Source organism: Ochotona princeps, chromosome 14 (assembly GCF_030435755.1).
Source record: "Ochotona princeps isolate mOchPri1 chromosome 14, mOchPri1.hap1, whole genome shotgun sequence".
Taxonomy (NCBI): Eukaryota; Metazoa; Chordata; class Mammalia; order Lagomorpha; family Ochotonidae; genus Ochotona; species Ochotona princeps.
In genome coordinates, this window is record NC_080845.1 from 6755477 (window position 1) to 6782536 (window position 27060).

General features: G+C 46.4%; 1 protein-coding gene across 6 annotated transcripts in view; it reads left to right on the plus strand.

The window, feature by feature from the left end:
• MAPKAP1 (MAPK associated protein 1) overlaps nucleotides 1-27060 on the plus strand; it is a 220409-nt gene that overhangs the window by 175048 nt on the left and 18301 nt on the right. For all 6 annotated transcript variants that reach the window (XM_058672119.1, XM_058672117.1, XM_004593568.4 and 3 more), the window contains 2 exons: nucleotides 3564-3704; nucleotides 22449-22586. In XM_058672119.1, the coding sequence (XP_058528102.1) occupies nucleotides 3564-3704; nucleotides 22449-22586 (279 nt within the window). The remainder of the gene's footprint in view (nucleotides 1-3563; nucleotides 3705-22448; nucleotides 22587-27060) is intronic.

The following is a 27060-nucleotide window of genomic DNA, read 5'->3' on the forward strand; positions in this document are numbered from 1 at the left end:
TATACTTCAATAAAATTAACGGTTTGGGGAGGTTTTTAAAAATATGTTTATTTTTTAATACATTCTGGTTCTGATATTCAATTTGGGTAAAAATATCTTCTTGAATAGAGAAGTTGGCTTTCTGATGTGGATTGATAGTACAGTAATCATTTTAATATACCCAAGGTTCAGTGGCAGACGTCTTCCTTGTGAAGCAGTAAAGGGGTACATACAGATCAGTAGGATTTTTCTTGCTCAGAAACACACTTTTGGTATATACCTTGCTCCTCTGTCCTTGGATGGTCTTCGCTTGAGGGTAAGGTTGTGAGGCTCAGGAACCCTGCCCTGACCTCACAGGTGGCCCGCCATGCAGCGCCACCCTTGGCTTGCTGCGGAATTGACAGTGGAAAGCCCAGACCTAAAGCTGCTGTTCGACAGGCACTCTGCAGTGAGCAGCAGGTCTCAGGGCAAGAACAGCCCTATTCCTCACTGCCTCCCTCAGCAGCTGTTGACCTTCTGATCATAAAAGCAAACATGGCCCTGTCAGCCAGGGCCAGGCTCAGAACTCACCCAAGTACCAGGGGATTTCAGCCCCCAGGCGGGCTGTGAATTTACACTGTCACTGAGCAGAAGGTCAATGCAAGAAGCATTAGTGGGTTGAGCCACTCCAGCTATGTAAGTCGTGAACAAAATTAATACAGGGCAATTGACAAGCTCTGCTGGTTATTCCATAGCTTTAAGACCTCTACTAAAATCCTATCATCTCATCTGCCCATTATTAACATTTCAGCAAAATATAAAGTTTTCATTAATCTCCCACAGCAAATTTAGGAGTGAAAACTGGCACTTGTTTGAGCTTTTAGGACTACATTAGCTGGTGTATTAAACAAAATATGTCATTCTTCAGTAGCTTCTATAAGAAACTAAATCAATTTCCAGCCATATTTATGCACCACTTTATCTAAAAGCATCTGAATTATCATTTACGGCTAAGATGCTTTATTAACAGCAGGCATTGAAATTGCTCAGTAAAAAAATTATATGTCATGTTATAGTAATTTTTAAATTGGTTTTAATCCAATATCATAAAATGTGAAAATCTTAAGTATGTTTTTTTAGTAATTGTCCTTTTAGCATAATAAGCTGTAACCTCTTTCCAAATCAAATACCTGCAATATTTAGAAAATACTAATTAGTAAATAAAGCAGAAATTCTTGACCCCCGAGCTAAGCTGTATATAATGATGGCATTCTCTCAAAAAATATCATTCCAGATGAGTTTTAAGATGTTAAAGATTTTATATGTTTTACTGAAATTCTCCATAATTCTCCTGGGTAAAAACTTTTTAAATAAACACATGTAGACAGTTACATTTCAGTAGACTTGTGTACTGAGCTGTCATGCTCCTCACAGCTCTGTCCCGAGTCACAGGTGTTGCCCAGGGTGGCCCGGTGCCACCAGAGCCCTGACAGTGAGGGCAGCCCTGCCAGGGCCTGTGCTTCCGCAGCGCTCTCCCCGCATTCACCCAGGCAGTTTTTCCTGAGCTCATGTTTAATCTGCCTCGTACACCGGCGGGGCAGATGGCCACTGCCCATGGTACCTGCAGAGGATGGTTACAGAGGGAGCAGGACTGGATTGGGGGCCGGGGGCCCAGCAAGTTTCCCTGGAGTGTCATTTGAGCTTTGGAATTGGGACCTGGGAGGCCAGGAGGACATGCGGTAGGCAGAAGGGGAGGACCTCACGTGCAAGGACTCCCCACATCCCGACCGAGAAACGTTTCGTGGATAGCAGAGTGAGCCAAGCTGAGAACTCCTAGAGTGTTGGGAAGTAGAACGTGTGATTTCTAATAGATGAGTTCAGTGTGAAAACATCAGGTGGCACAGAGGGTTAAGCTGCCACCTGCATTCTGCATAGGTTCCGTTTCCTGTTTGGTTGCTCCACTTCCAATTCAGCTCCCTGCCAGTGTGGCTGGGAAGTGGGAAAAGATGTCCCTACTGCTTGGGCCCCAGCCCCCTACTTGAGAGACCTGGTTAAAGCTCCTGGCTTTGGCTTAGCAGCCATTTAGGGAGTGAACCAAAGGATGGAAATCTCTCTCTCTCTCTCTCTCTCTCTTAATCCCTTTCTCTCCCCCCACCCCCTCCCACTTACAACTCTGCCTTTCAAACAAATAAGTCTTTAAAAAGAAAAGAAAAGATAGGAGGGGTGGGGAGAATCCAAGTACCTATGAAACTGTGTCACATAATACAATGTAATTAATGAATTAAAAATAATAAATAAATAAATAAAAGAATATAAAAAAAAGAAAAAAAAGAAAGCATTCTCTAAAAACAGTGACTGTAGAAAGGAAAACTATTTAAAAAAAAAAAGGGCCCAGCAGCGTGGCCTAGCGGCTAAAGTCCTCGCCTTGAAAGCCCCGGGATCCCATATGGGCGCCGGTTCGTATCCCGGCAGCTCCACTTCCCATCCAACTCCCTGCTTGTGGCCTGGGAGAGCAGTCGAGGACGGCCCAATGCATTGGGACACTGCACCCGCGTGGGAGACCCGGAAGAGGTTCCTGGTTCCCAGCTTCGGATCGGCGCACATCGGCCCGTTGCGGCTCACTTGGGGAGTGAATCATCGGGTGGAAGATCTTCCTCTCTGTTTCTCCTCCTCTGTGTATATCTGTCTGTAATAAAAACAAAAAAAAAAAAAAAAGGAAAACTATATAGGATATAGGTTGTCAGACAGCCCATTATGTAACAGAAATTTTCAGTTTGGTGTGCAAATCTCGAGTTTTCTGTCAACTCAGAGTAAATTTTGTCAACTCTAAGGTGGTGATCAGAGGGGTTTTCTAGGCCAAGGAAGCAGGTGAGCAAAGGCCCAAAGGACCAAACCGCTGGGCAGCTGGGCAGCCTGAGGAGTGTGGGAAGCACTGAGAGAAGTGGGGTCAGAAAGTCGCATTTTAGCCAGGGACACACTGCTGGCTGCCATGCAAGGTGCTTTGTAGGAGGCTGAGTAGTCAGGTGAGTCGTTTGAGGAGGATGCCAGCGTGCTTGGCGTGCCTAAGGCTCTTGTTGAACATGGGGTGGATAAATAAATGATAGAAGAATCAGAAAGTCTTGTGGCAACTGGATTATGGAGCAGGTCGGGGTCGGGGAGGAGCCTGAGCCCTTAGACATCCAAGCACCAGCCAGCCCTGCCCTGAACCCAGGACCCATGGGTGCAGGGAAGGAAGCTGCTCAACAGATGGCTCAGAGACAACCTTGGAGATGGGGACTCTGCAAGGCACAAGGCTTATTTTATGATTTAGGGAGAGGAGCAAGACAGCTCCTTGCTGAGAGGAAGCAGGGATTTTTCTTGCTTGCATCCCTCTGCCCAGCCAAGGGCCTGCCCTGGAGCAGGCAGTGCTTGCAGAATTAATTGTTGATGATTAATATGTTACCATTCTCTGTTTACTGGAACAGCATTATTGAGTCATCGCTCAGCCCTTTCTTCTCCAAATTAAATAGCCCATATTATTTTAATTTATCCCAAAACATTTTCAGCAGACACCATTTGCCAAGCCTCATGTATCTTTATGTTTTAAACTCCTTTTTCCTCCCCAGGTTCAAGGGCAGATGGGGTTTTTGAGGAGGATTCGCAAATTGACATAGCCACAGTGCAGGATATGCTAAGCAGCCACCATTACAAGTCATTCAAGGTCAGCATGATCCACAGACTGCGATTCACCACCGACGTCCAGTTAGGTAAGTGTGTGGCCAGCCCCTAGCTGCCCTCGTGGTCAGTGGTCGGTGTGCAGACAGGGCAAGGAGCCTACACACCGTCGACATGACCGAGTAACTAAAGGGAATTTGTTTTTAGAGAAGAAAATGTTTCAGCAGTGCCTACACACCGTCGACATGACCGAGTAACTAAAGGGAATTTGTTTTTAGAGAAGAAAATGTTTCAGCAGTGGGATTTAAAATGCAGCCTTTTCCCACTCGAGTGTTGTGTCTCACGGTCTTTATGAAGCATAAGACTAGACCCAGAGCGAGTGAGCGAGAGGCTTTCTTCAAAAGGGTCACCTCCTGGCAAGTTTCCCAGCCCTGATGGCCCTGTCATGCCTATTCACCATCCTTGGGACTGCTTTGTAACATTGCTGCCCGCCTGGTCTTCCTCGGTGACTCATGCCTCTTCCAGGAAGCCCCCTCATCATCTTGTATCAGCAGACAATCCAGAACTTACTTTCCACCAATACTTGGGGCTCATTTGCTCTGATTTAGCTTCCGTTTTCTGTTTTGACTTAAACTTAGCAGAGGTAGAAAGTGTCACATAGTCAACATACTGTTTTTTTCATCATTGTCATGGTCGTCCTGGCTACCTGCCCATCACTGCAGTGAGTCTTTCCCGTATATACTGAGTTACCTGCCAAGTTGGCGTTCTTACTTTGCCTGTCCAGCAGAGACAGGAAGTCAGGTGCACAGTGGTCAAGTCAAAGGTCAACTCACACAGTGGGCTGTCACGGGCCAGTGGTGGCAGGAGCAGGACTTTAGTCTGACCAACTTGTGCGCACCTGCTGCTCCCTAACAATTGGCCTCCCGCCTGTGATGGGGATGAGAAAGAGCAGTAAGGATGTCAGGCGGAGGTGCCTGGGACACCCTGGCCTGGAAAAAGTTTAAATTCTGACTCCAAGGCTCACTGCTTTTATGGTTCCCACAAATGCATCATATGTTTCTCATAATAAAGTCTTTACTGAGGCTGGCATTAGCCTGAATCTGGGTGAAGTATAATTTCCTCACACATTTCTTCCCAGCTTGGCCAACAGAACCTTGCAATATTCTGACAATAAAGCGTGACAGTTAAGAGGGGGCTCAGATGAACCGCATCTGGATGAAATCGTGCTCTAACAGTCAGCAGTCTAACAGCCTTAAGTAAGCGTTCCTCTCTTTTGAAGTCTCAGTTGTAGTTTGTTTCAATGGGAGTATCCTAGGGCCTATTTCCTAGGTTTGCTGTGGGGAACACAAGAGATACTGCATTGAAAACACTTAGCACAGGCCCTAGTGGTTGGTAAACCTTCCAGAAATGAAAATGTTGGGAGGCAGTATGCTGACAGAGCAGCCTCAAAGAGCTTGTCGCCAGGTTCACGCCCTGCCCACCTGTTAGCTGTGCCACCATTGGCCCCTCATCTGCACGTGACAGTGCTCAGGACCCGTGAAGTGCAGGAGCGGTGGTGGCTCTCGCAGGCAGCATGGCTGCGCCTCCACGCCGTGACTCTGAACTTAAACGTAGAGCCACCTTTTTTCCTCCTTCTCTACAACTGCCTCTCACAGAAAGCCGCAAATACCTAAACTGGTAAGATTGCCTGTTTAATGTCAGTTCTTAACACATAAAGTTGTTTAATGTTTGTTTTCTAATAATAAGATGACTCAAAAAGAAGCTGAGTCACCCAAAAAGAAAGTCCACACACAGTATGTCTTTATTTACATATTGTTCAAAACACGCAGAATCAACCTTGTGTCAGAAGCAGGGCTGCTCAGTGGACAGTGGAGGTGTCCAGGGCACTCTGCCTTGGCCAGGGTGCTGATTACATGGAAAACTCCACAGTCATGTGTATCGCAGAGTGTGTGTTCTCTATATGTGGAGGTTCATTGGAAAGGTACTCTAAGAAAAGCTGCGCAGAACACCCGTGTCCTTAGAGTACTGAGTTCAGGGTCCTGCCAGTGATCCCAGGAAGCAGAGGTGGTAACTTGGATCACACGGTCCGTGCTGCTCGCTTGGGAGCCCAAGCCTGAGTCCCCGGTCTCCGTCCTGGCCAACTGTAGGCAGCCGTTTGGGGAGTAGATCAGTGGCAAAGACTGTCTCCCTCGCTCTCTCTGTCTCTCAAAAGTGGTGGAGGAGTTAATGCTCCTAAGACATCGAGATTGTGTTGACCTGCAGTGTTTAACCGGTGGACCTGGTCTTTCGCCCACTGAGTAGCCTGACTGTGATCAAGGCAGAGGTCCCAGGCTGGGGTTTCCCATGTGCATATGACTGACAAATCCAGTCCTGCCTTCCTCCCCACTTTAGGCTGAAAACCAAAATCAGGGACTTCTTTCGTCAAAGTTGTTAAATTTTGACTTGTACTGAAGTACTTCAAGAAGTACATGAGAGGTAGAATTGAAAGGTAAGTACTTGAGAGGACAAAGTTTTGAAATCCTTCTGTAGTTATCACATAAGACGCATTTTCTGTAAACTGTTTCAAGATCCCAGCTATTTCTCCAAAAGGTCAGTTCCATGGAGGAACTGTTAGCGGTGCCCCAGCCCTGCACCCTGGCCCTGGCAGTCACCTGCAATGCCGCTTTGGGCAAACCCCTTCCCATGTCACTCTCAGCCTTGAGTTCCTTTGTTAAAGATTGATTTATTTATTAGAAAAGGAGAGTGGAAGAGATCTTCTGTCTGCTGGCTCACTTCCCAAATGTCTACCACAGACAGGTTTGTGCCAGGCCAAAGCCAGGAGTCAGGAACTCCCTCTGCTCTCCCACGCAGACACCAGGGCCATCTTCTGCCATTTTACCAGGAGCATTAACAGAAAGCTGGATCAAAAATGGAACAGCCGGGTCTGACTTGGCTTGGTGATTCAATGGCTAAATTCTCACCTTGCAAGCACTGAGATCCCATATAGGCACCAGTACATATCCCAGCTGCTCCACTTCCCATCCAGCTCCCTACTTGTGGCCTGAGAAAGCAGTGGCAGTTGACCCAAGGCCTTGGAATCTTACACCTATGTGGGAGACCTAGAAGAAACTCCTGGCTCCTGGCTTTGGATCAGCTCAACTCTAGCTTTTGTAGCAATTTAGAGAGTAAACCAGCAGATGGAAGATCTTTATCCCTGTCTCTCCCTCTCCCCATAAATCTGATCTTTCTAATAAAAATAAGTAAATCTGTGAAACAAACCAAAAAAGCAGAGCAGCTAGGATTTGAACCAGTGCTCAAATGAGATACCAACACTGCAGGCTACAGTTTAACTTGCTGTGCTACAACACCACTCTTCAATCTTGGTTTTTGAGGATTATAATGAAAATTATATTAATCTTTTAATACTATATGAAAATGTCTGTGCCCTTGCAAACTATTCTTTTTTCTTTTTGTCTGTCTTTCTTTCTTTCTTTCTTTCTTTCTTTCTTTCTTTCTCTTTCTTTCTCTCTCTTTCTCTTTCTTTATTTCTTTCTCTTTCTTTTTCTTTCTTTCTCTTTTTCTTTCTTTATTTCTCTTTCTTTTTTCTTTCTCTCTTTCTCTCTTTCTCTCTTTCTTTCTCTTTCTCTTTCTTTCTCTCTTTCTCTTTATTTCTTTCTCTTTCTTTCTTTTTCTTTCTTTCTTTCTCTTTCTTTCTCTCTTTCTTTCTTTCTTTTTCTTTTTTTCTTTCTCTCTTTTTCTTTCTCTCTTTCTCTCTTTCTCTCTTTCTCTCTTTCTTTCTTTCTCTCTTTTTCTTTCTCTCTTTCTCTCTCTCTTTCTTTCTTTCTTTCTTTCTCTCTTTCTTTCTCTCTTTCTTTCTCTCTTTCTTTCTGATTTGAGAGGCACCAGAGACAAAGAGTTCACATTCACTGGCTAACTCCTCGAATGCCTACAATGAGTGGGCCAGGTCAGGAGCTGGAACCCCAAAGCCTGTCTCGTGTAGGCAGCAGGAACCAGGTTCTCATGCTGTCAGCACTGTCTCCCAGTGTGCATGACCAGGAAGCTCAAGTCAGGAACTCGAGCCAGGAGTCACAGATGGGCTCTGATGTAGCATAGGGACCTGTGGACTGCTTGCCTCAAGACCCACTCCCAGAACTGTCTTCCCAAGGTTAGCATAGTCCTGGCTAATTATTGTTCCTCTGCCCCCCTCTCCTAGGCCAGCATCCTGTAGGTGTGGCAGCTAGCCCTTAGATTAGGTGCTGACACTGCTAGTGGAGTTTCACTTGGGAGTAGAAGAGTCTGATGATGGGGCAGAGGAGGGGTTCTCTCATATGGGGTCTCCCCCACAGATTGCTCTAGTACCCCATTTCCGGAGGGAATGAGCCTGCTACCCGTCACCCAGCCTTCCGGCCCGCGAGAGACAAACAGAAGGACAGGGGTTCTGTCTAAGCAGTTCCAATTTATTGGGGAAATTCAATTCCTTATATAGGGTAAGAAATAGCCTCAGGCCAGGAATTTCAGGAATTCCAGGAGGGGAGAAACTAGGAGCCAAATACTAGGAGCATGACTGCAGGAGCCACCTCCCATAGGCCAGGGGTAGGTGAGCAAAATGGCCCTGGCCAGTCAGTCTTACTTTGAAACAATGTGACCCCTGTCCTGGTTCACACCCAGGGATCTGGTCATCTTGCCAGCCACCTGTAACCCAGTTTGACGTTAGTTGCCATCTTAGTGACTTAGTGACCTCTTTGCCCCTGAGCCCCACACCTGGAGCCAGGGCCCAGCCACCCCTGGGGGGTTCCAGGGTGCAGATGGCCCCCTCTACTGCAGAGTCCCCGCCCTGAGGAACTTTAGAACCACCAAGTGTTATCAGAGCAGTGGTCTCTATTACCTAATCTGCCTTTAGCCTTATAAGCAGTAACTTCATCAGTTAGCCCAAGGAATGTGGTGACAATAATAGGAGCTGTGCCCGTAAGTACTGTATTGGAGAAAGGATATACTTGCTTTCCATTAGGTCAGGTGTATAACTCAAGCACAACAGATGACAACACCTCTTGATTGCAGCAACAACAAAACCTGTGCACCGCAATCTGGAAGTTCTTTCCTTCTGAAAGATTGTACTACCCAGTGCAAGGTAGCAAGTGGCACACTCTTTAGGAGCAGTCAAGGGAGCAGCTGGAACCTGAGATCAGTGGATAATTTATTTCATCAGACTAGCCAGGTGCTTCAGATCTCTCCTGACACTGACAGATGGTCTCTTGTCCATCCGTCCTATCAGTTGGAGCAGAGGTCTCACTTGGCCCCTGTGTCAAGTTCTTCTAAATGGTGAATGTCTGTGTGCCACCTTTGTCCAGCATCCCTGCTGAAAACTATTCGAACATGCTGAATTAGTGATACGTGCAGGTGTGCCAAAGAGGAGCGGAACCCCCCAGCTCTCTGGTGCCACTCCAGATGCCCGCGACTCCAGTGTGGCCATCTGCCAGTTACTTCTGAAAAAGCAAGGGGATCAAAGATGCAAACTGTGATCTGCAAGATCTAAGCTCAAACTGACTTCCCACCGCATGTGTCAGTGAGGAAGATCTGTGCTAGAGTCTATTCTAATAAAACCTATCGCAAAGATTTATCTATTGAAATAAAAAAAATTTTTAACTTTTTTTTTTATTATTATCTTCATTTTATGATACAATACCATAGACCCTGGGATTTCTCTTATCCCCATCCCCAAGTTCCCTCCCCCCACCACTAAGTTCCCCTATGTATTACTATAATATTCTTCATAAACAGTCATATGTCCATCATTTTGGGCATGGACAATGACAAAGAGTCCAGCATCCTATTGTCAAGATATAGTAAACAGTTTCATTGTGAGTCCATCTTTGTCTGGAAGTAGAGATGCATATTGCGTTGTATCCTCACATCTGGGTATGATAGTCTCCATTACACAGTTACTATACATCCCCTTAAATGAAAAGCCACAATACAAAATCAACAACAGGAAGAAAAAAAAGAAAAGAAAAATGCCATGAAGTTAAATAACATGCTACTGGACATGATAGTCACAACTACACAGTTACTGTACATCCCCTTAAATGAAAAGCCACAAAACAAAATCAACAACAGGAAGAAAAAAAAGAAAATAAAAATGCCATGAAGTTAAATAACATGCTACTGAATGACTAATGTGTCGCTGAAGAAATGAAAAAGAAAATCAAGAACCTTCTTGAAGAAAATGATGCTACTGTATGATCCATAGATCCATAGTCAGTGAAGAATTTAATAAGAGTTTTGAAGAGATGAAATTAAGTTAAAATTAAAACAAAATTAAAATCCATGAGATATAGTTTCTGCTGATCTTTGTTGGTGATATATATCTTCTGAAGGCTACCAATAGATGAATTTTGTTTTTTTAATCCAGTCTACTAATCCATGATGTTTGAATGATGAGTCTAAGTAAGCCATTTACATTCAGGGTTAACATGAATGGGTGATAACTTGGTTCTGTCATTTTAACAATGTGTTATTCATTGATTTGGTCTTCTGTTGTTATTGTACTGGAATGTTCTTCACATTTGCCTTTGATTTTGGGTGAGTGCTATTCCTCTTCTCTGTCAAGAGAACATCTTTAAGTATCATTTGTAGGGCAGATTTGTAAGAGGCATATTCTTTTAACTTTTCTTTACTGTGGAGAATTTTATTTCATTTTCAAAGACAAAGGAAAACTATGCTGGATGTGTTGTCCTGGGCTGACAATTTTTTGCTGTTAGAATCTGGAATATGTCGCTCCATTCTCTTCTGGCCTGTAGTTAGTTTTCTGTGAGAGGTCTCCTGTGAATTTAATTGGCATTCCTTTATATGTCAGTTGATTTTTTTTCATGTGCACATTTGAAGGTCTTTTCCTTATGTTTGATTGAAAAGAGGTTGCTTTTCATATGTAGTGGTGAGGATCGCTTTTGGTCAAGCCTGTTGGGATTTCTGTGACCCTCATGGATGTTGTTTCCCAATTCTTTCTCTGGATTAGGGAAATTTCCCTTATTATTTCGTTGACTACACCTTTAATCCGAGCTTCTCTTTTTGCACCTTTTGGGACTCCCACAACTCTTATATTTGTCTTTCAATTCTTGAGTACTTTTTTAGCTTGACCCAGCTCTGCTTCCAGCTTTTTGTTTGTTTCCCCCTGGTGACAGGAAATATCTTCTAATTTTGAGATTTTTCTGTTTGCTTCATTCTATTTTGGAGACTCCCCACTGTACTTTTAATTTGCTCTACTGTTTTCTTAATTTCTGCTATATTAACTTTCATTTGTTTTATTTCCTGTGTGACATGTTGCTAAAGTTTCTTAAACTCCTGTATTACATGCTTCTTGTTGATAAGAAGCTTTATAACAAGTTTTGAATTCTGTATCCCCCATTTTCTTGATGTCTTCCTCAGTTAACTCTGAGGTTGGCAAAGGCTTTTGTTCCTTTGCAGGTGAGTCTTCAGTAATATTCATTATGCCTTTGTCTCTTCTTTTGCTCTTGGTCATTGTACTAGTTATCAGATTCTTCTCCTTGGGGCAGGTTTCTAATCTGTGTCACCCACAGGTCTACAGTTAGGCTTTACTTATTGCAGTTGGTGAATGGCTCTTTGTTTGCAGCCACTTGTGTAATTCCTTCTAGCGAGTTCCAGGTCTGGATTCTTATGTTAGATATCTACCATGGTCTCTGTAGCTCCAGCTCCTGGCTCACCACTCTCTACCTCCTGCAATCCCATGCTGAGGCTGCACTATTGTCTGTACAACTTTTCTCCCACTTCCAGTTGGAGCAGGTCCCAGGATTAGAGAGACACCAGGTATCCTATATAACTAGACTGTTGTTGGTGCTGATCTTGCCAGAACCTGTTGACTGTTAGGTCTGAGGGCCATGTGGACCTATTTTGACCCGTATGATGCTGAAGTCGGTATTATTTTACCTGTGGGACCAGTGCAAAGTACTGAGCTTAGTGAGTTCACTCCCAGTTCAGCACATGCACAGTATTGTCTGTAGCCTTTGCCTCCCTATACAAAATGGTGCCCTATTCAGCTCTAGAGGGCAGTCTGAACTGTGAAATCTACTCTGTTCCCACACTGCCCGTCTGGGACCTGCCTCTCTGTCTCTGTTCCTGATCAAACCAAGCAGACCAGCAGGACAGGCAGTTCTTTGTCAGAGTTCCGGCTGCCAATTCAGTTCAGATTGTCACTTGCTGAATGCTGCTCGGGTGTCAGTCACTGCAACGCCACATGATTATGTCCACTGATTTCCCATGTCTGTCCGTGTCCAAGTGCCCCTCTGCTGTTCTGTCCTCTCATTTCCTGGAATGTACCCTCTCTGCTTCTGTTTCTCCATCTGTTTAAACATGTCCTTACTCTATTCTTCCATCTTGATTCTCCCAAAGTAAAAATATTTTAAAGGTTTTTTTACTTTGTGAAACACACAGTGACAGAGAAAAAGGGAGAGACCAATAGAGAGATCTGCAGTCCTCTCGCTCATTCTCCAAATGCTTGAAACAGGTGGGGCTGGACCATTTCCTCAGCCAGGAATTCCATCTGGGTTCATTCTGGGACTGACTGGGAACCCAAGTTGTGAGCACTTGGGCCATCATCCACTTCCTCCCAGGCATACTAGCAGGAAGCTGGATCAGAAGGGGAACAGCCGGGCCTCCATCCCAGACCCTCGGATGCAGATGGGAGGATTCCAAGTAGCAGCTTAGCTCACTATAGGGCTTTTGTGATTACTCTTGTTACGTACATTGGCACCTAAAGTCCTAGCAATATTATTAAGTGGTGATTACATTACCTCTGACTTTTACATGAAGGGATTGGAGCATAGGGAAATGAGGCAGGGGCCAGAACCCAGCCTGAGCCTAACTGCCACACCATACCTGAAACGGGCACCCATTACCACTGTGCTGCTGCTGTGCAGCTCTGTGACAGCTCATAGTATACAAAGAGCTTACCCCCACCCCCATCCGGGATTTCATTTATTCCACAAAGCACATTAGAGCTTGTGACTCTGTTTCATGACAGAAAACTGAAGCTTGGAGAAGTTAATAAGATAATATTGGGCATGTGAAGCACTTAGTATTTATTGGCACATAGTTGTTATTTAGTAAATACTAATTCTTTTCTCATCCCACCACGGATGTCTCAGTCACTCACTGTCCGCCTTCACTAAGGAGGTGATGACTTCCAGCCAGCTAGCCCAGGACTTATGCACGTGCCTCCCCTTTCCTCTCTGCCCTAATGGGATGCCTGCGTAGCATGGGCGTTTCGGCTTGCTCTTCCACTCTGCTTTAAACGTTGGTCAGCAGTGGCTGTGCTTCCTTCCTCTGGGCCCTGGCCAAACCTCGCGTCCTTACCAACACAGTCCTAAGCAGCAACTCCAGCCAATTGAGCATAGTCCTGTTCTTGAATTGAAAAAATTGTATTTGCCACCTTTTTTCCTTAAACATTGTTGGAATGTTCCCTCTTTTCTCCTTCCCTTCAGGGTTGAGCCTAAAAGTGCACATGCCCTTGACCTGCAACCTCGTTGGAGGGTATACCATGTTAAAGTTGTATTCATTAGCTTGATCTCCCAGATGCCGAATCCTTTGTGCCTGATGATTTCAGAGAGGTGCTGCCCTATTCTACCAAAGTTAGTACATGGCATTAGTTTTAGGGGAGCAGTGAAGCTAAGAGGATCAGATGGTAGGTACTAACAGCAATAGACGCAGCACACAGAGTACTATGGCTAAGTGTTGACTGGTTGGCAGAAGCTGCCCAAGAAGCTACGCAAGGACAGGGCCAAGACGGATAAGCCATCAACATAGTGTCCCCTTTCATTTGGTTAGCACCTCAAAGCAGGGCTTCCAACCCTAACGCCATGTCAGTATCACCAGGTTCCTGGTTTCACCCCAGACCTGCTGGCTCTGAATCTCATAGGTTACTGAACAAGCACCAGGAATTCCACCTGTGTCATAATTGCCAATGATAATTCTCTGTAGGATATACAGGCTCTGTATTGGGTGTACAGAGAGGATATAAATAGCCTCTACCAAAAGGCTACCTCTATTATCTCTTCATAAAACAGTCCAATCATATCATCATTAGACTTGTGATTATAGTAGTTATTTATCAGAAGCATCAAGTGCAATACCACATAGCTTAGAGAAGGCAAAGGGTTTCATCTCATAAACCGACTCCAGTCAAGTTTGTAATGATTGCCCGGAGCGTTCTGCCGAGATGGCATCTTGGGATGTGTCTGCAGCAACGGAAGGGAACTCGTGATTGACTGGAGGTGTCTGCCCTGGGCCCCAGTGTGGTGGGAAGCAACGTGTTTGCCATCCATTGTCTTCCCTGATTACTCTGTCCTACTGCTGTGGTCATTCAGCCCCTTGTCAGGAAGTACAAGCCAAGTCTCAAAGGAAGACTTTATCACAGCAGTGTCATTTGATTTTGCAATATGCAAACCCAAGAAACAGGCTGGCAGCACGAGACTGTGAGGCAAAGGGTTTTGCTATCCACAGGCTCATTCTGACCCTGAAAGCAGTTCTGCATGGCAGTGTGTAAGAATGACACCTCTTCCCCTGTTAGCCTCATGCAGGGGCCTGTGGAGTGCAGCCCAGGTCATCAGACTCAGGAAGTGCAGTGTTGTGAGGAAGCAGGTTGGTCGTCCGTGTTTTCATTTCATCTTCTCTGGGACCACTGAGGAGACACTGTTCTCCCGAAGCAAAACACACATCAGGTTTAACTCCAGAAGCCCCTGGGCCAGCCGGCAACTCAGGACGTCAGTTGTGGAACGGAGCAGTTATCTTGTCCCCGTTATGACAGCCTAACCTCGCACTGAGGATAGCACTGAGGTACATGTGAGGTAGTGGCAGGTCACTGTCCTCACTGTCCACAGTGCTTCCTAAAGAAAATTCCTTCCGCAGCACATTTGTGCTTAATGCAGTGGTTACATTGAGAGAATGTCCCACCCAGAAACGTCACAAACTTTAGGGATTTCTTCTTTCCCTCTCTTTCTTCTTCTTCTTTAAACTTACCTTTTTATTACATTTTCAACAAACTTTTTTGTTGAAAGGCAGAGAAGAAGGGAAAAAAGGAAACAGGAAAAGATCTCCTACTTGCTGGTTCTCTGCTCAGATGGCTGTAACAGCCACATGTGGACAGACCAGAGCCAGGGACCAGAAGCGCCCTCCAGAGCTCCCACAGGGGTGGCAAAGACTTAAACAGTTCAGCCGTCCTCTGCTGCTCTCCCAGCACTCCACCAGGAAGCTGGATGGGACTTGAATCAGACTCTCTGATATAGAATATAGGGGTTCCTAGTAGCAGCTCAACCTCCCACATCAAAAATGCTTGTCCCTCATCTTCGTTCACTATTCTGTTCTGTCCCTGCCTCTGCGGCCCAGGTGGCTGGAATAGGGTGCTTGTCTCTGCAAGAAAATAATCCGATACATGAGTCAGAGTGCTGATAAGCTAGCTAGCAAGAAGTAAGAAGTGCACCTGACAGGCCGGGTGGCCACTCCACAAGGAGCCAAGGGCCCGGCTGGGCTTAGACTGCACTTTGTGTGGGATGGAGTTCACTTCTTCCCACCATTTCTCCTTCCCTCGCCCCCTTCTTCGATATTGCTGAGTGGGATGTGTTTACGACAAGAATTTCTCCCATGGCTTTCTTAGGCAGCATTATCAGAGTAGGTGCCAGATCAGGACAGTTTTGAGCTGTCTCTCGGGATGCCTGGAATCCCCTGTCCAACAAGATCCTCAGACCCAAGCAAAACCTTTCCTGTGTGAACACCAGGCTGTCTCCCAAGCATGCTTCTAAGGCTGTTTTATTGCTTCCCACATAAACTTGTCTTTTCTCTTCTTCCTTTGTCATGCACCTTCCCACCTGTCCCCCCCTGTGGCCCGTGAGCCCCAGCAGTGTGGCAGGGCCCCAGAGAGGAAAGGAAATGGTCAGACACTCCCCAAATATTTGCAGATATTGGAAGTTCTCTTAGGGAACAGTGGTCCCACCTGAGGTATCCATTTGCCAACAAGGGATTTGGTTGTACAGAATCCTTGTATCTACCCTTCCCACAGAGAGACCTCACCCCGTGTGCTCGCCGGTGTTCAGGCCACCGGGTAGCTTGTATGCCAGAGGCACTCACACTTGTCACCAAGTCTCTTCCCGACGCCTCCATTGGGATTGGCAGCTCTTAGCTGTGATTCCTATCTGGGTTCCCCTGAATGAAAGCAGTGAATCTGGGCTCAGACACCCCGTTTGATCACAAGGAAGTTAGGATTCTCCAGGATTTTGTTTTAGTTATGACCAAAAATTACAATTTTGTCATCTATTTTGGGTTGGAAGCAGTGCTTTCTCTCCTATTCCGCCTTGAATATGCCCCAGAATTTCTTGGCAAGGCAGCACGCTGGTCTGCCCCTGCTGTGGCCTGGGGGTGTGGAGGTATGAGTTATGACTGCAGCTCTGTTGTTAATAGGTGACATCACACAGGTCATATCCCAGCCCCGAGTCTCGATTTCTTCCTAAGGAGAGTGCAAGCCACAGAGCAGGTGATCTCGGAGGTCTCATTAAACCCTAACAGCCAGTGTTTTGATCCTGCACGTAAATTCAGATGGGTTCCACGGGCCTGCCCGACCACTGCATGGATGCTATCGATTGGCAGCACAGACTCAGCAAAATCCACTCTGGCCAAGAGTTGTTCAGGGGCACTCCCTGGGGGCTCTTCCAGGCTTCAGAGGCTCTAGGTAACCTGTCGACAAGAGGATTTTAGACTCGTGTAAAAGCTGCTTCAGGATTTAACAACAGCAGGGCTTTGTAGTCTTAGATTCCAAGTCATGGGAAATTGATGAATGAAGCACGGGTCATGTCAGAGCAAATAAACAGTATCTGGAGAAATACACTGAGAACATGGACCATTAAATGCCCTGATTTTTGCCAGAATGTTGTTATAACTTCCTGGAAGGATATTTTAAGTGTGCCTCAGGGGAAGGTATGCCCCCAAGAGTCAAGCCCTGCCTGCTGGGACATAGGAAGCAGCTGGCAGTACAGACGGACACCAGACAGGGCCAGGCCTGGGCTCCAGGCTGCAGCCTTGCATGTGGCCCACTTGCTCAACCTTCTGAAGTTCATCTTCATCTTCTGCAATAACTTGAGTCTTAGTTGACGGAGCTCTTCTGTGCCAGCATGAGCCAAGCTCTGTGTGCTTGGGCCGTTCCAGCTTCAGGACCCTTGGGAATGGAACTGTGGCTGGCAAAGTAGAAAGCTCTGACCTACCAAGGGAGAGGTAACTGTGCAGAGGACAGCAGTGGGAATGGCCCGACAAAATTGAGGTCTCCAGGTTAATGATGTTATAGTCATTAAAAGACATTATGGAACAGGGAGTGCTTAGCACAAATATCTCCATGCACTGGTGTCTGAGAACAACTTCCTGATAACATTGACTTCTAGGTGAGTGTAGGGAAGAGACATTCCTGGGACGCTTGGTGACAAGGGGCGTGGACAGCGTTCCCGGGGGAGGGGTCGAGCATTGGCTTCTCCAGATGGAGAACTGTCCTGTGTTTCAGGATGACATCTCAGAGCCACACCTGGGGATGGGCAGGCCCTTTTTCTCACTGGCTCACATCACTGGATCTGTGTCACATCCTGGGGCCCGGTGCCTGACTCTTGATCATCTTACAAGTGGCAGTGTTAGTCATGAGCAATGTATCAGCACTGCCCCAGGCTTTCACGTAATTTTTAAAAGAAGTCCTGAGGTAAATATGATCGTCTCCATTTTATAGCAACATGCCAGTGTCACAGAGATCAGAGGCAGGAGCACCAACACTTGCACCTCAGACTTCTGACTGCACCACTGCCTCTGAGTGGGAAATGGGCTGGCTCACCAAAGGATCCAGGCCAGAGGCTGCCCAAGTAGGTAACCGGTCTTCGTTAGCAAAACATGATGCCCAGTACCTGTTGCCTTTTATGGAAATGCTTTGGTCTGAAACTGACAAGGGTCTCCCTGTGCTAACGCAGGAGCCCTAGACACAGGGCTTCCCCCAGAGAGTTGGGTCTACATTAGAGTTGTGTTTTTGTTTATTTGGAGCTGTCTTGTTAGGGAAGGATTTATATGCTGGCGTTGATGTAGGACAGCAATCAGGCCGTGTTTTCTGCCTTTGACAGTTGGTGTGATAGTTTGCTTCCAGTGAAGTTTGACTCACTGTATCTGGAAGCTGTCAGAAGTAGAAGTATGAAAAGGTCATGACAGATGGCTGTGGATAAGTGGGTAGGGGAGGAGAGCCGGCAACGCAGACAAATGGCCTCCCAGGCTCGGAGGGGAAGGCTGACCCCGGCCGCTGCAGGCAGGTCCCGCGCGCTCTTCTGCCGCTCAGCCACGGGGCACTTGAGAGTCACTGGGTTGAAGTCTCTTCCTCCCCACACTGTGCAAGCTGAAAGAGGGCATTGGATTTGGAAGTAAAAACCAGCAAAAGGCAACTTCTAAAATGATGTTTATGTTGTAGATGAAACTTTGGCTTCAGAAACATGGAGGAAAAGAAAGGCTACGATCCCACATCCAGAGCTGACCATCTTACCAGTTTGGAGCATTTCCTTTTCTGATCTCTTTCCTATAAATATTTTTCCTGTCCTTCTCATTTGTATGGTGTTGTAAAATTTTTTCTAGGTCAAAACTTTGTTTTTTATAATATTTCATGATCATGTATTTCAGCACACCTCAATGAGCTATTACACTGTTGTTGGCCATTTAAACTGGAGTGCTACAGACTATAATGTTTATTCTTTAATGTCCATATACTTGAAAGGCAAAGCAACAGAGAGAGAGCTCCCATCCGCTAGTTCATTCTGCAAATGCCTGCAGCAGCCAAGGCTGGGCTCGGCCTCATTCAGGGGTCAGAAGCTCCACCTGAGGGACAGGGGCCTAAATGCTTGAGCCATCCTCCTCTGCCCCCTTGACTATATTAGCCGGAAGCTGGATCGCAGATAGGCTAGCCAGAGCGGGAACCGGCATCTTAAGGAAGGCAGCATCACAAGCTGAGGCTTAACCCACTTCACACAACACTCGTGCCAAGAAATCTCATCTTGAGGAAAGCTTTCTGTGCTTATTTCCTTGCAAATATGTGTACAACTTGAGTTAACCGGTACCTAAGTGATACATAAAGGAGTGCTTCTGCCTTTCTTTCAGCAACTTTACACAAAAACTTTAGCCAAGCAAATTATGGTTAAATAAATAAATAAATAAGAATACTGGAGCCAACATTGCTGAACAATGGGTTAAGTCATTGCTTGCAATACCAGCATCCCATATTGGAGTGCCGGTTTGAGTCTGAACTCCTCTGCTTCTGATTCAGCTTCCAGAAGCCAGCTTAGCTTCCTCCGAGCTGGGCAATCTCAGGCAAGTTGTTTGACCTTCCTTCCGCGTCTTCATCTGTCAAACAGGGCTGAGCCCAGTAACCCCGGTTAGAGGGGTGGTTGGGAGGTGTAAGTCAGTGTGCACAGTGGGCTTGTTGCTGGGAAGTTGCTGATCAGTGTTCGCTGTAGCTCCTGTGTACAGACTGATTGGCATTAGTTGCACCTTTGTTCTTTGATTGAACCATGCTTGGCCTTGTGAAAGTAACCCACAGGGAACACACTTGCTCTCAGCGCTCCAGGGAGCAGGGAGCCACCCCTCCCCTCAGCAATTAGGACGAAGCAGTGGCCAAGTCACAGCCACACTGCTTGGCCGCCCCATTCCAGAATCCCACCACCCCATCACCACAGTGACATCCCACATCTTGTCATTTGTCTGGTTGCCTTTAACATGCTCATCCTTACTGTCCCACCCCCATTGTCCCTGTCCCAGTCCCTAGCTAACTCCTTCCAACCAAGAAGAAGGGGGACTCTGGGCTGGGGACTGACAAGTTTGGCTGGGCCCAGTGCTCAGGGACTGGGCTCCCTCTGTGGCCTGTCCAGACCCTCCTCCACGCCTGCCCTCCTGGAAGCAGAAGGCAGTGCATGTTCAGCAGGTACATGTGGGGCCCTGCTTCCAAGAGCTGAGAGCGGAGACTCACTCACCTTTTCTGGGTGAGATTATTTAGTATATGAAAAGGATTTTTCCTATCAGAAAAGCTTCCCCTACAGGTTCCTTTAAATAGTGACTCCTCTAGGCAGGCAAGTGTTTTACAGATCATTAACTGCTTGACTGAAAGCCTACGGGGGCAAAGAAACTTAAACCTGAAGTGTTGGGAGCCCCTGCCAATTACAGATCAATCCAGAATGAAGATAAAGGATCTTTGGGACTAGAAGTCGGTAGGAAAATGCGATTCAAGTCAGAAAAAAATCTGATTTACACACAACTTTTTGGAACACACCAGTTGTTTAAATGGTGTTCCACCTGTCTGCCCATCTTGAGCCTATTGCTTGCATCTCCCACATCTTATCCCAAGCCCGAGTGTTGGGGTTCCCCTCTGTGAACAGTGCCTGTACGATCACCCCAGGAAAGGGCGTCATTGGGAAAGTGCTCTCGTGGCTGCGCAGAGCGCAGGCAGCTGATGCTGAGATACGGCCGTAATGGATGAACTGTACCGTAACAATTTGCAGATAAAAATAATAGAAGTTAAAGTGTACTTTACATGATAAAAGAAAGATGGAAGAGGACGAGAGTCTGTTACGTCTGAGATGGTTACAAAAGTCCTGCTTTGTGAAGTAGGCTCTGTTGAAAAGATTGATGCAACGGGGAGTGACCTTGGCTTGGAGCAGGAGCTGGTGATGTATGTATGAGCATCCCTCTGCTAAATGGACCCAGATTTGTAGCACTAATATACATGGGAGCCCGGAACCAAACTCAGCACGGCAATAAATCAACAGCCACTTTGGGTGTCATTTCTGGTTTATATTCCACTATTGTTCTATCACTTTAATTCATGTCACTATCATCTTTTCATCTGGAACAGTTTTATATAATTTTCCAGTGGAGTTACCTGACAAATCCTATCAAATTAACAAGGTACATTAACAGTATTGACTGACTACGGCTTCAGGAGTCACAGGGCCATAGAACAAAATTTTAAAACCATGTCTCTCTGGTGATTTTTTTTCCCCCTCTCCTGAGAAAGGAATGTGGAGCAGGGTTTATTTCCACATGAGAAATATGCACATTTATTTTACCCTGTTCATTGTGACTTTTATAAATGTCAGAATAAGGAGAAGAGTATATGCGTGCGCTAACACACGTGCACACACACTTCCAACAGCTGTGACTTTCAGGCAACCATAGAAGTGGCCAGATCTTTAACAATTAAAGACCAAATTGGAGGCAGGAGTGTAACTGGGTGGCCGTAATCTATCTGAGGTGAAATGTAGTAAAATCGATGTGCAGCTGCATCCCTGCCCTCTGAGATCGCCTGGACCTGGCTGTGTAGAATCATTCAGATGCAGGACGTGGTGCCTAATTGAAATACGAGGTCCTGAAAAACATCTGACGACAAAACCCAGTGTCTGATTAATTAAAATATCCCAATCGTTCATCCCTACCAGAGCCCACGCTGAAACAGCCAGGGTCAAGCAGCCAGCCCTGCTCTCTGGCCTGGAGACAGTGGAGGACTGGCCACTGTATTCTGCCTTTGTCTGAATGGTGTCAGGAAGTCAGTGTGGGGGTGTGGCACACCTACTCCTTAGGAGTTTGTTTGTATTTGCTTTTTCATTGTAAATTTGCAGTCAGACTATGATTTATGTGTGTGGGGGTTGGGGTTTAGGGGAGTGCTGTTTGCTTGAGCCTTTATTTTCTGCTACTTTTGGCTTGTTAAATTTTCTTAGAGTTTGTCCAGAAATTTCTAATGTGACCCATAGGCTAAGTTACATTAACTTTGGTTGTCTGTTCTGTTGCAGAATATGCATTTGATTATCTTAATTACTTCCGGTATCGCCCCTCATCCCTCTGCCTTTGATCCTGTCCTTTAAACTGTGGCCTAAAAATTGATCGCCCAAGATTGTACAGGGGGCCTTCTCTAGAAGGCATGTTAAACGTTTTGGTCTCACTTCTTGAACACATTCCCGTGGGTTGAGCCTGAGCGTGGGGTCTGGTGAAGCGTGTGCACCCCTGCTGTGCTGGGAGAGCAGCTGCTGCGCACGGCCACGCTCACCCAGGACACCTGCTGCACGTGGTGTCACCTTTTGTTCTCAGCCACTGCACAGCACATCGCAACTCTCACAGCTCTGGACCTGCCCAGTTCACGCTGCGAGTCCCTGGTGTAAAGCCCTTGTCTGACTTCTCCAGCCCAGTGCTCAGTCTCCACAGCACACAAACATGACCTCCCAGCCTGCTGCCAGGCCAAAACTTAAACTTGAAAGGTTGTGTGTAAAGAACCCTCTGAACCTCCCATGACTTCCTTTAAATATAGCCTGGGTAATTATTTACTGTCAGGGAAGGGAGGACATAGCCTTTTTTTTTTTCCTCCTGTGTAAGGTTTTTCTAGATTAGAATCTGTGGTGCTTGCCTCGCTGTGTGGGCACAGAAGAGAGAGCAGCTTCTCTGTAGACTGGAGCCTCCCTCCTGAGGAAGGGCACGGTGGGCCACGCTCTTCTGGAATGACCTTACATTGTAGTTGATTTCATGACCAAATGGCAGTAAAAAGAGCATGTGGGTAGGTGCAGTATTGTGTCTGTTCCAGCTAAGAAAATGGGTTTCTCATTCTGTTTCCATAGCATTGAGAGTTGTACCCCTCCCCTTGCAACTCACCCACCCGAAACACCAGACTGTACCCCTCCTGCTGGCTGTTTGGAGTCTCCGTGTGTCTGTCTGTGGGAGCCCTAAGACCTAAGAGCTTCAGTTATCCAGTGCGGGTCCAGTGATGGCCCCTCTCCTCATGGCTGCTTTTCTGTCCTCCCCATGGTTCCCAGGGATCTCCGGAGACAAAGTGGAGATTGACCCCGTTACAAATCAGAAGGCCAGCACTAAGTTTTGGATTAAGCAGAAGCCCATCTCGATCGATTCTGACCTGCTCTGTGCCTGTGACCTTGCGGAAGAGAAAAGCCCCAGTGAGTAGTCCCTTTATTTATGTCTCCTTCCTCTCTTCCCCTCCGTGTGCTGGTGCCAGGAGGATATATTGCCACCATGTCCTTTTTTTCCTTGGGTCTCTAATTCATTACCAGAAATTTCTTTTAATCAACCGGGATTGTGTTGTGGTGCCCAGAGCCTGACATGCGCCTTCTCCCTCATCGGTCCTCACAGCTCAGTGCCTGACCTCAGCGGGGACCCCCCAACCCGGGGACTGGGGGCACCAGGGCAGTTTCTGACCTCAGCGGGGGACCCTCACCTGGGAGCTGGGGGGCACCAGGGCAGTTCCTGCCGCCCTTGCCTTCCCATGGCAGGGTGCACTTGTCCAGTCAGAGCTGGACCTGCCTCCACACCAGATGGAGTCAGAGGGGGGATTTCCCGTGGCGCCCAAGGCTGGGTTTAGATATCCATCACGATGGAGGCATCGGCACCCCCACGTTATTGGCAGCTGCGTGACCTCCCAGCTCATAATTAAACTCCTGCCTGGTCCTGCAGCAGAGATCACAGCTGGGTTGGCATTCCTCTGCTTAAATTATCAAAGTAAATACAGGCCCGCTATATAGTTTGGCATATTATATTTTTGCAGTTAAGTAATTGAGTATAGCATTTAGATGAAATCACTTAATCATTTTTGGGACCCCAGTCTTATCAAGGAGCAGAAAGGACACATTGAACACATGGAAATCCCTCTGCAGAGGAAACAGCTTTAGGCCAAGGAAGGGTGCCCGGCTGCCTGGAGAAGGCTGGTCCCCTGCCTGCCTGTGGAGGATGCACTTGCCCAGGCCCGCCCCAGGAGGCCTGGAAGCAGTGATCTTCAGAGAGGATCTAGTAGCTAATTGTTAACCCTCTGTATTCCAGGGTCCACTAAATTTGAGAACAAGTATATTATGAGGAGTTACACCCCTAAGCAGAATAACAAGAAATGTGCTTATAGTAGTTTCTGAAATAACACTAACTGCACAGCGCCCACCTCCCAGAGCACTGAGCCCCTTGCGGGCTTACAGACTACATGCCTCAGGCACCCATCTCTGGCAGGTGTCTGATTTCCTTGTCAGTTCTATGCTAGGTTACAGATTGTTCTTTCAACTCATTAGCCTACAGCGTGTCCAGGAAAAGGGAGGAGGCTGTGCTCCCAGCGTGGCCCCCCAATTGCAGGCTGGCGGTGAAAACAGTCGTCTCTGCTCTGTGGGCCTGGGCCTGGCACTGCTGGCTTCCCTTCCTAACCCCACCCACTCCAGCTTATCAGCCAGTAAGGCCACCACTTTCCTGGCATCCTCCATTGCAAGAACTGAGGCTGCTTTGAAAAGTCCATTGACTCACAACTCTGAGAAAAGAAGGGCCCAGGGGCCTGAGCTGTAAAGGTCAGGCTAGGACTCACCCCGGAACTCCAGCTGGGCCATGGGAAGCTGCATTTGGAGCTGGGAGAGTTCCAAGGGGCAGCCTCCAGCCCTGCAAGGGAGAAGGGGTGGTTCCCAGCCGGGTCCCCAGTGCACTGGAGGTGCAGAGAGACGGCACCCCTACAGTAATGACAGTCTAGCCAGTGTCTTCCATTTGATTGTCTGATGTTCCAGATAGTTCTTTGTGAAAACTGCGCATGTGGGTCTTACAGATTGCCTGCTGTCACTGTGGCTTTGGGTTCGAGGCAGGCTCACTGTCCCCTTTAGAGCACTTCCTGACCCCCTTCCCTACAGCATCACTTCCCAGGCAGGCTCTTGGAGTGCAGTGGTATCAGGACCTTGGCCGTGGGTGGGTGGGTGACAGGACTGGGCCTGTGCCTTCCCTTCAACCACAGGACTCTTTTTCCTGTTTAGAGACACCATATTTTAGAAATCTGATAAAAAGGTTTTTCCACTTACAAGAAGAAAAGCTCTGAGTTACAGGCTTACAGAATCAGTCACACAGTGACAGCCAGCTGAATTTCTGGTGTTGTAGCCCATGCTGTCCCATCTGGAGGCTGGGCTCTAGTCGCTGGGAACCGTGCACACTCACCCACGCCTCTTGCATGCACCTGGCCCCCACGCTGCCCAACCCCAGCGCAGTTCCAGGTCAGCTGAGAAGCACATCATCTACAGAGCTGTAGGAGGGTACTGCAGGAAACACATGGAAAATGGAATGTAAAATTACTTTGTTTTAGTGCAAAAAAACCTTTTAAATTTACACATAGTTATCTCATAATTCACATTTCCATGGGCTCTTTGAATACCTTCATTGGGGGTGTGTCCTGCTATTCCACCGATATTGGGACTCAGGCCTGGGCCAGTGCCTGCCAAGCTGTGCCTGGTGAGGGTTGACTTGTAGTCGAACATGAACACAGCCAGCATTTAGAAACCAAAAGTTGCTCAACATCATTGACATTGCAGAGTGCCCAAACAAAAATGTTCTCCCTGAATTAGATTGATGCTTTGTGCTCAGGATTTCTAGCATCTTCATCAAATTAATTCAGTGACTTAATCTTCAAAAGCTCATCCTCAAACTATTATCCAACCACAGAATTAATCAATGGGGTGGTGGCTTTTTCCTTCTATCTTGCGGGGTGTGTGTGTGTGTGTTGTGTGTGTGTTTAAAGGATTAATGGTAACCCTTTTTATCTTTTGTGTCTGTTGGACCTTAGAAAAAGTTATTTTAATAGCACTATAGAAATAGAAGTCACTATATTTCATAAGTTTAGCTTGTGATTTTTATCAGCATAGTGATGTATGTTTGTAGCTGAGTTTACATCAAAAATTATTCTTAGGGCCTTCTTGAATGAATTATGGCAGAGAGAAAGTCTAGAAGTAGATAAGGTTTTTGATTTCTGCAATATATTTCCTTTTTCATGTTTTTATCTCTCATAACACAAGTGTCTTGCTGAAGACTGGAACGTGTGGCCAACTGGAAGGATTTAGTTGTGAAAACAGAGCGGACATGTTATTAAACAGCCTGCTCTACAAAAAAGCATCAAGTGTTGGGGAGGATAATGAAGTTGTCCCCAGTCTGACTTGAGACATGTTTGTCAGAATTTTTAACAGAAAAGAAATGGTTTGTAAACCCTTCGAATATGGCCAGTTTGCAGTGTTTATTGAGAGCCGCTGTCAAACCATTAATTTGGTCGTCATAAGGCACACAGCTCAAGTTTAATTGATGCCATATCCCAGAAGTGTGTGAATAGCTGGCTTGGCAGAGGGACTGAGCACCAGCACGGCTGCGGGGCAAACACATAATTACGGTATTGTGTGCGCAGGAAGGCCTGGCCTCTGCAGGGCTCTGTGAAGAGCCTGCAGCCTCTGCCCTCCACTTGTTCCTCTCATTCTGCTTCGCAGAGGGAAGATTGATTGCTCTGTCCCTGTGAGTGTTTAAGGACCTGGAACTTAATGACTAAATAGATACATGCCTTGAAAAAATTACTTACAAATATGGACTCTTATAAGAGTTCCTTAAGAAAATATGTGTGTCAAAAGTCCTGAGAATTTAGAAATAATTTCTGCCTTTCTAGATTTAAAAAAAGAAAAAAAAAAAAAAAACTGTAAACAACCACTACTGGTTTGACCAGCAACTTCACAAGCTGGTTTGCCTGTCCTTAGGATACTTTTTGCTTTTTTGAAAGGTGTCTCAAAACTCTAAAAGAAGAATTTATGTTCGTTTTCGCTGATCAAGCATGTTTCAGCACATAGGAGAGGAACCTGCCTGCACATCAGAGTCCCCTGGTTAGACTGCCTTAGAAAGGGAGCTGTCGACCCTCTTGCACAGCCAGGGCAGGGTTGGAATGCCAGGAACTCTGTTGGTAAGTGCTGGTCTCAGATTCCAGCCCGGAAGCAGAAACGGGGCCCTGGCTGTGTGCACCCCTTGCAGCCGGGCGACCCTCCCGGGTCGGCTTTCTCTAGGACCAGGGTGCGCAGGTTTGAGCCTTCAAAGGAAGCAGCCTGTCATCGAGAAATCAGATTTAAACCTTAATAAAGTAGCTGTCGTCTTTATAGCTGAAAAGAGCTCTGTGTCTCAATTAGGTATAGATAATAGAAAATCTTAAGGAAGCAACATCATAGAGGTAACCTGATTATGTCCTCTTGCAATAGTGTAATTTAAAGGAAGTCAGATTCTGTTGATGCTTGTTATGTTGGTGGGGGAGGTTTGATTTTGTTTTCTCTGGTTTGGTCCAAAACACCATTTGGATGCCAGATAGGAACTCTTTGGGGTTATGGGTTAGCCACACTGCAGGAGCCTGTTCAACCCTGGCAAATAGAGCCTGCTGAGCCTGAGAGGAGAGTTAGTGAAGATATGACTTAAATTAGCTAGGGTTATTGGTGGCCTCCCACTTAAATGATTCTTTCTTTTCGTAAGTACTTGACAAGATTTGTAAAGTAGTGTATTTAATTTACTAATTAAATTAAAGCTACTGAATGATGATTTGTCCACATTGATTTAGCTTAAATAGAAAAGATCAGCATTGTTGTGATCTTCAGCAACCTTAATGGCCAGGCC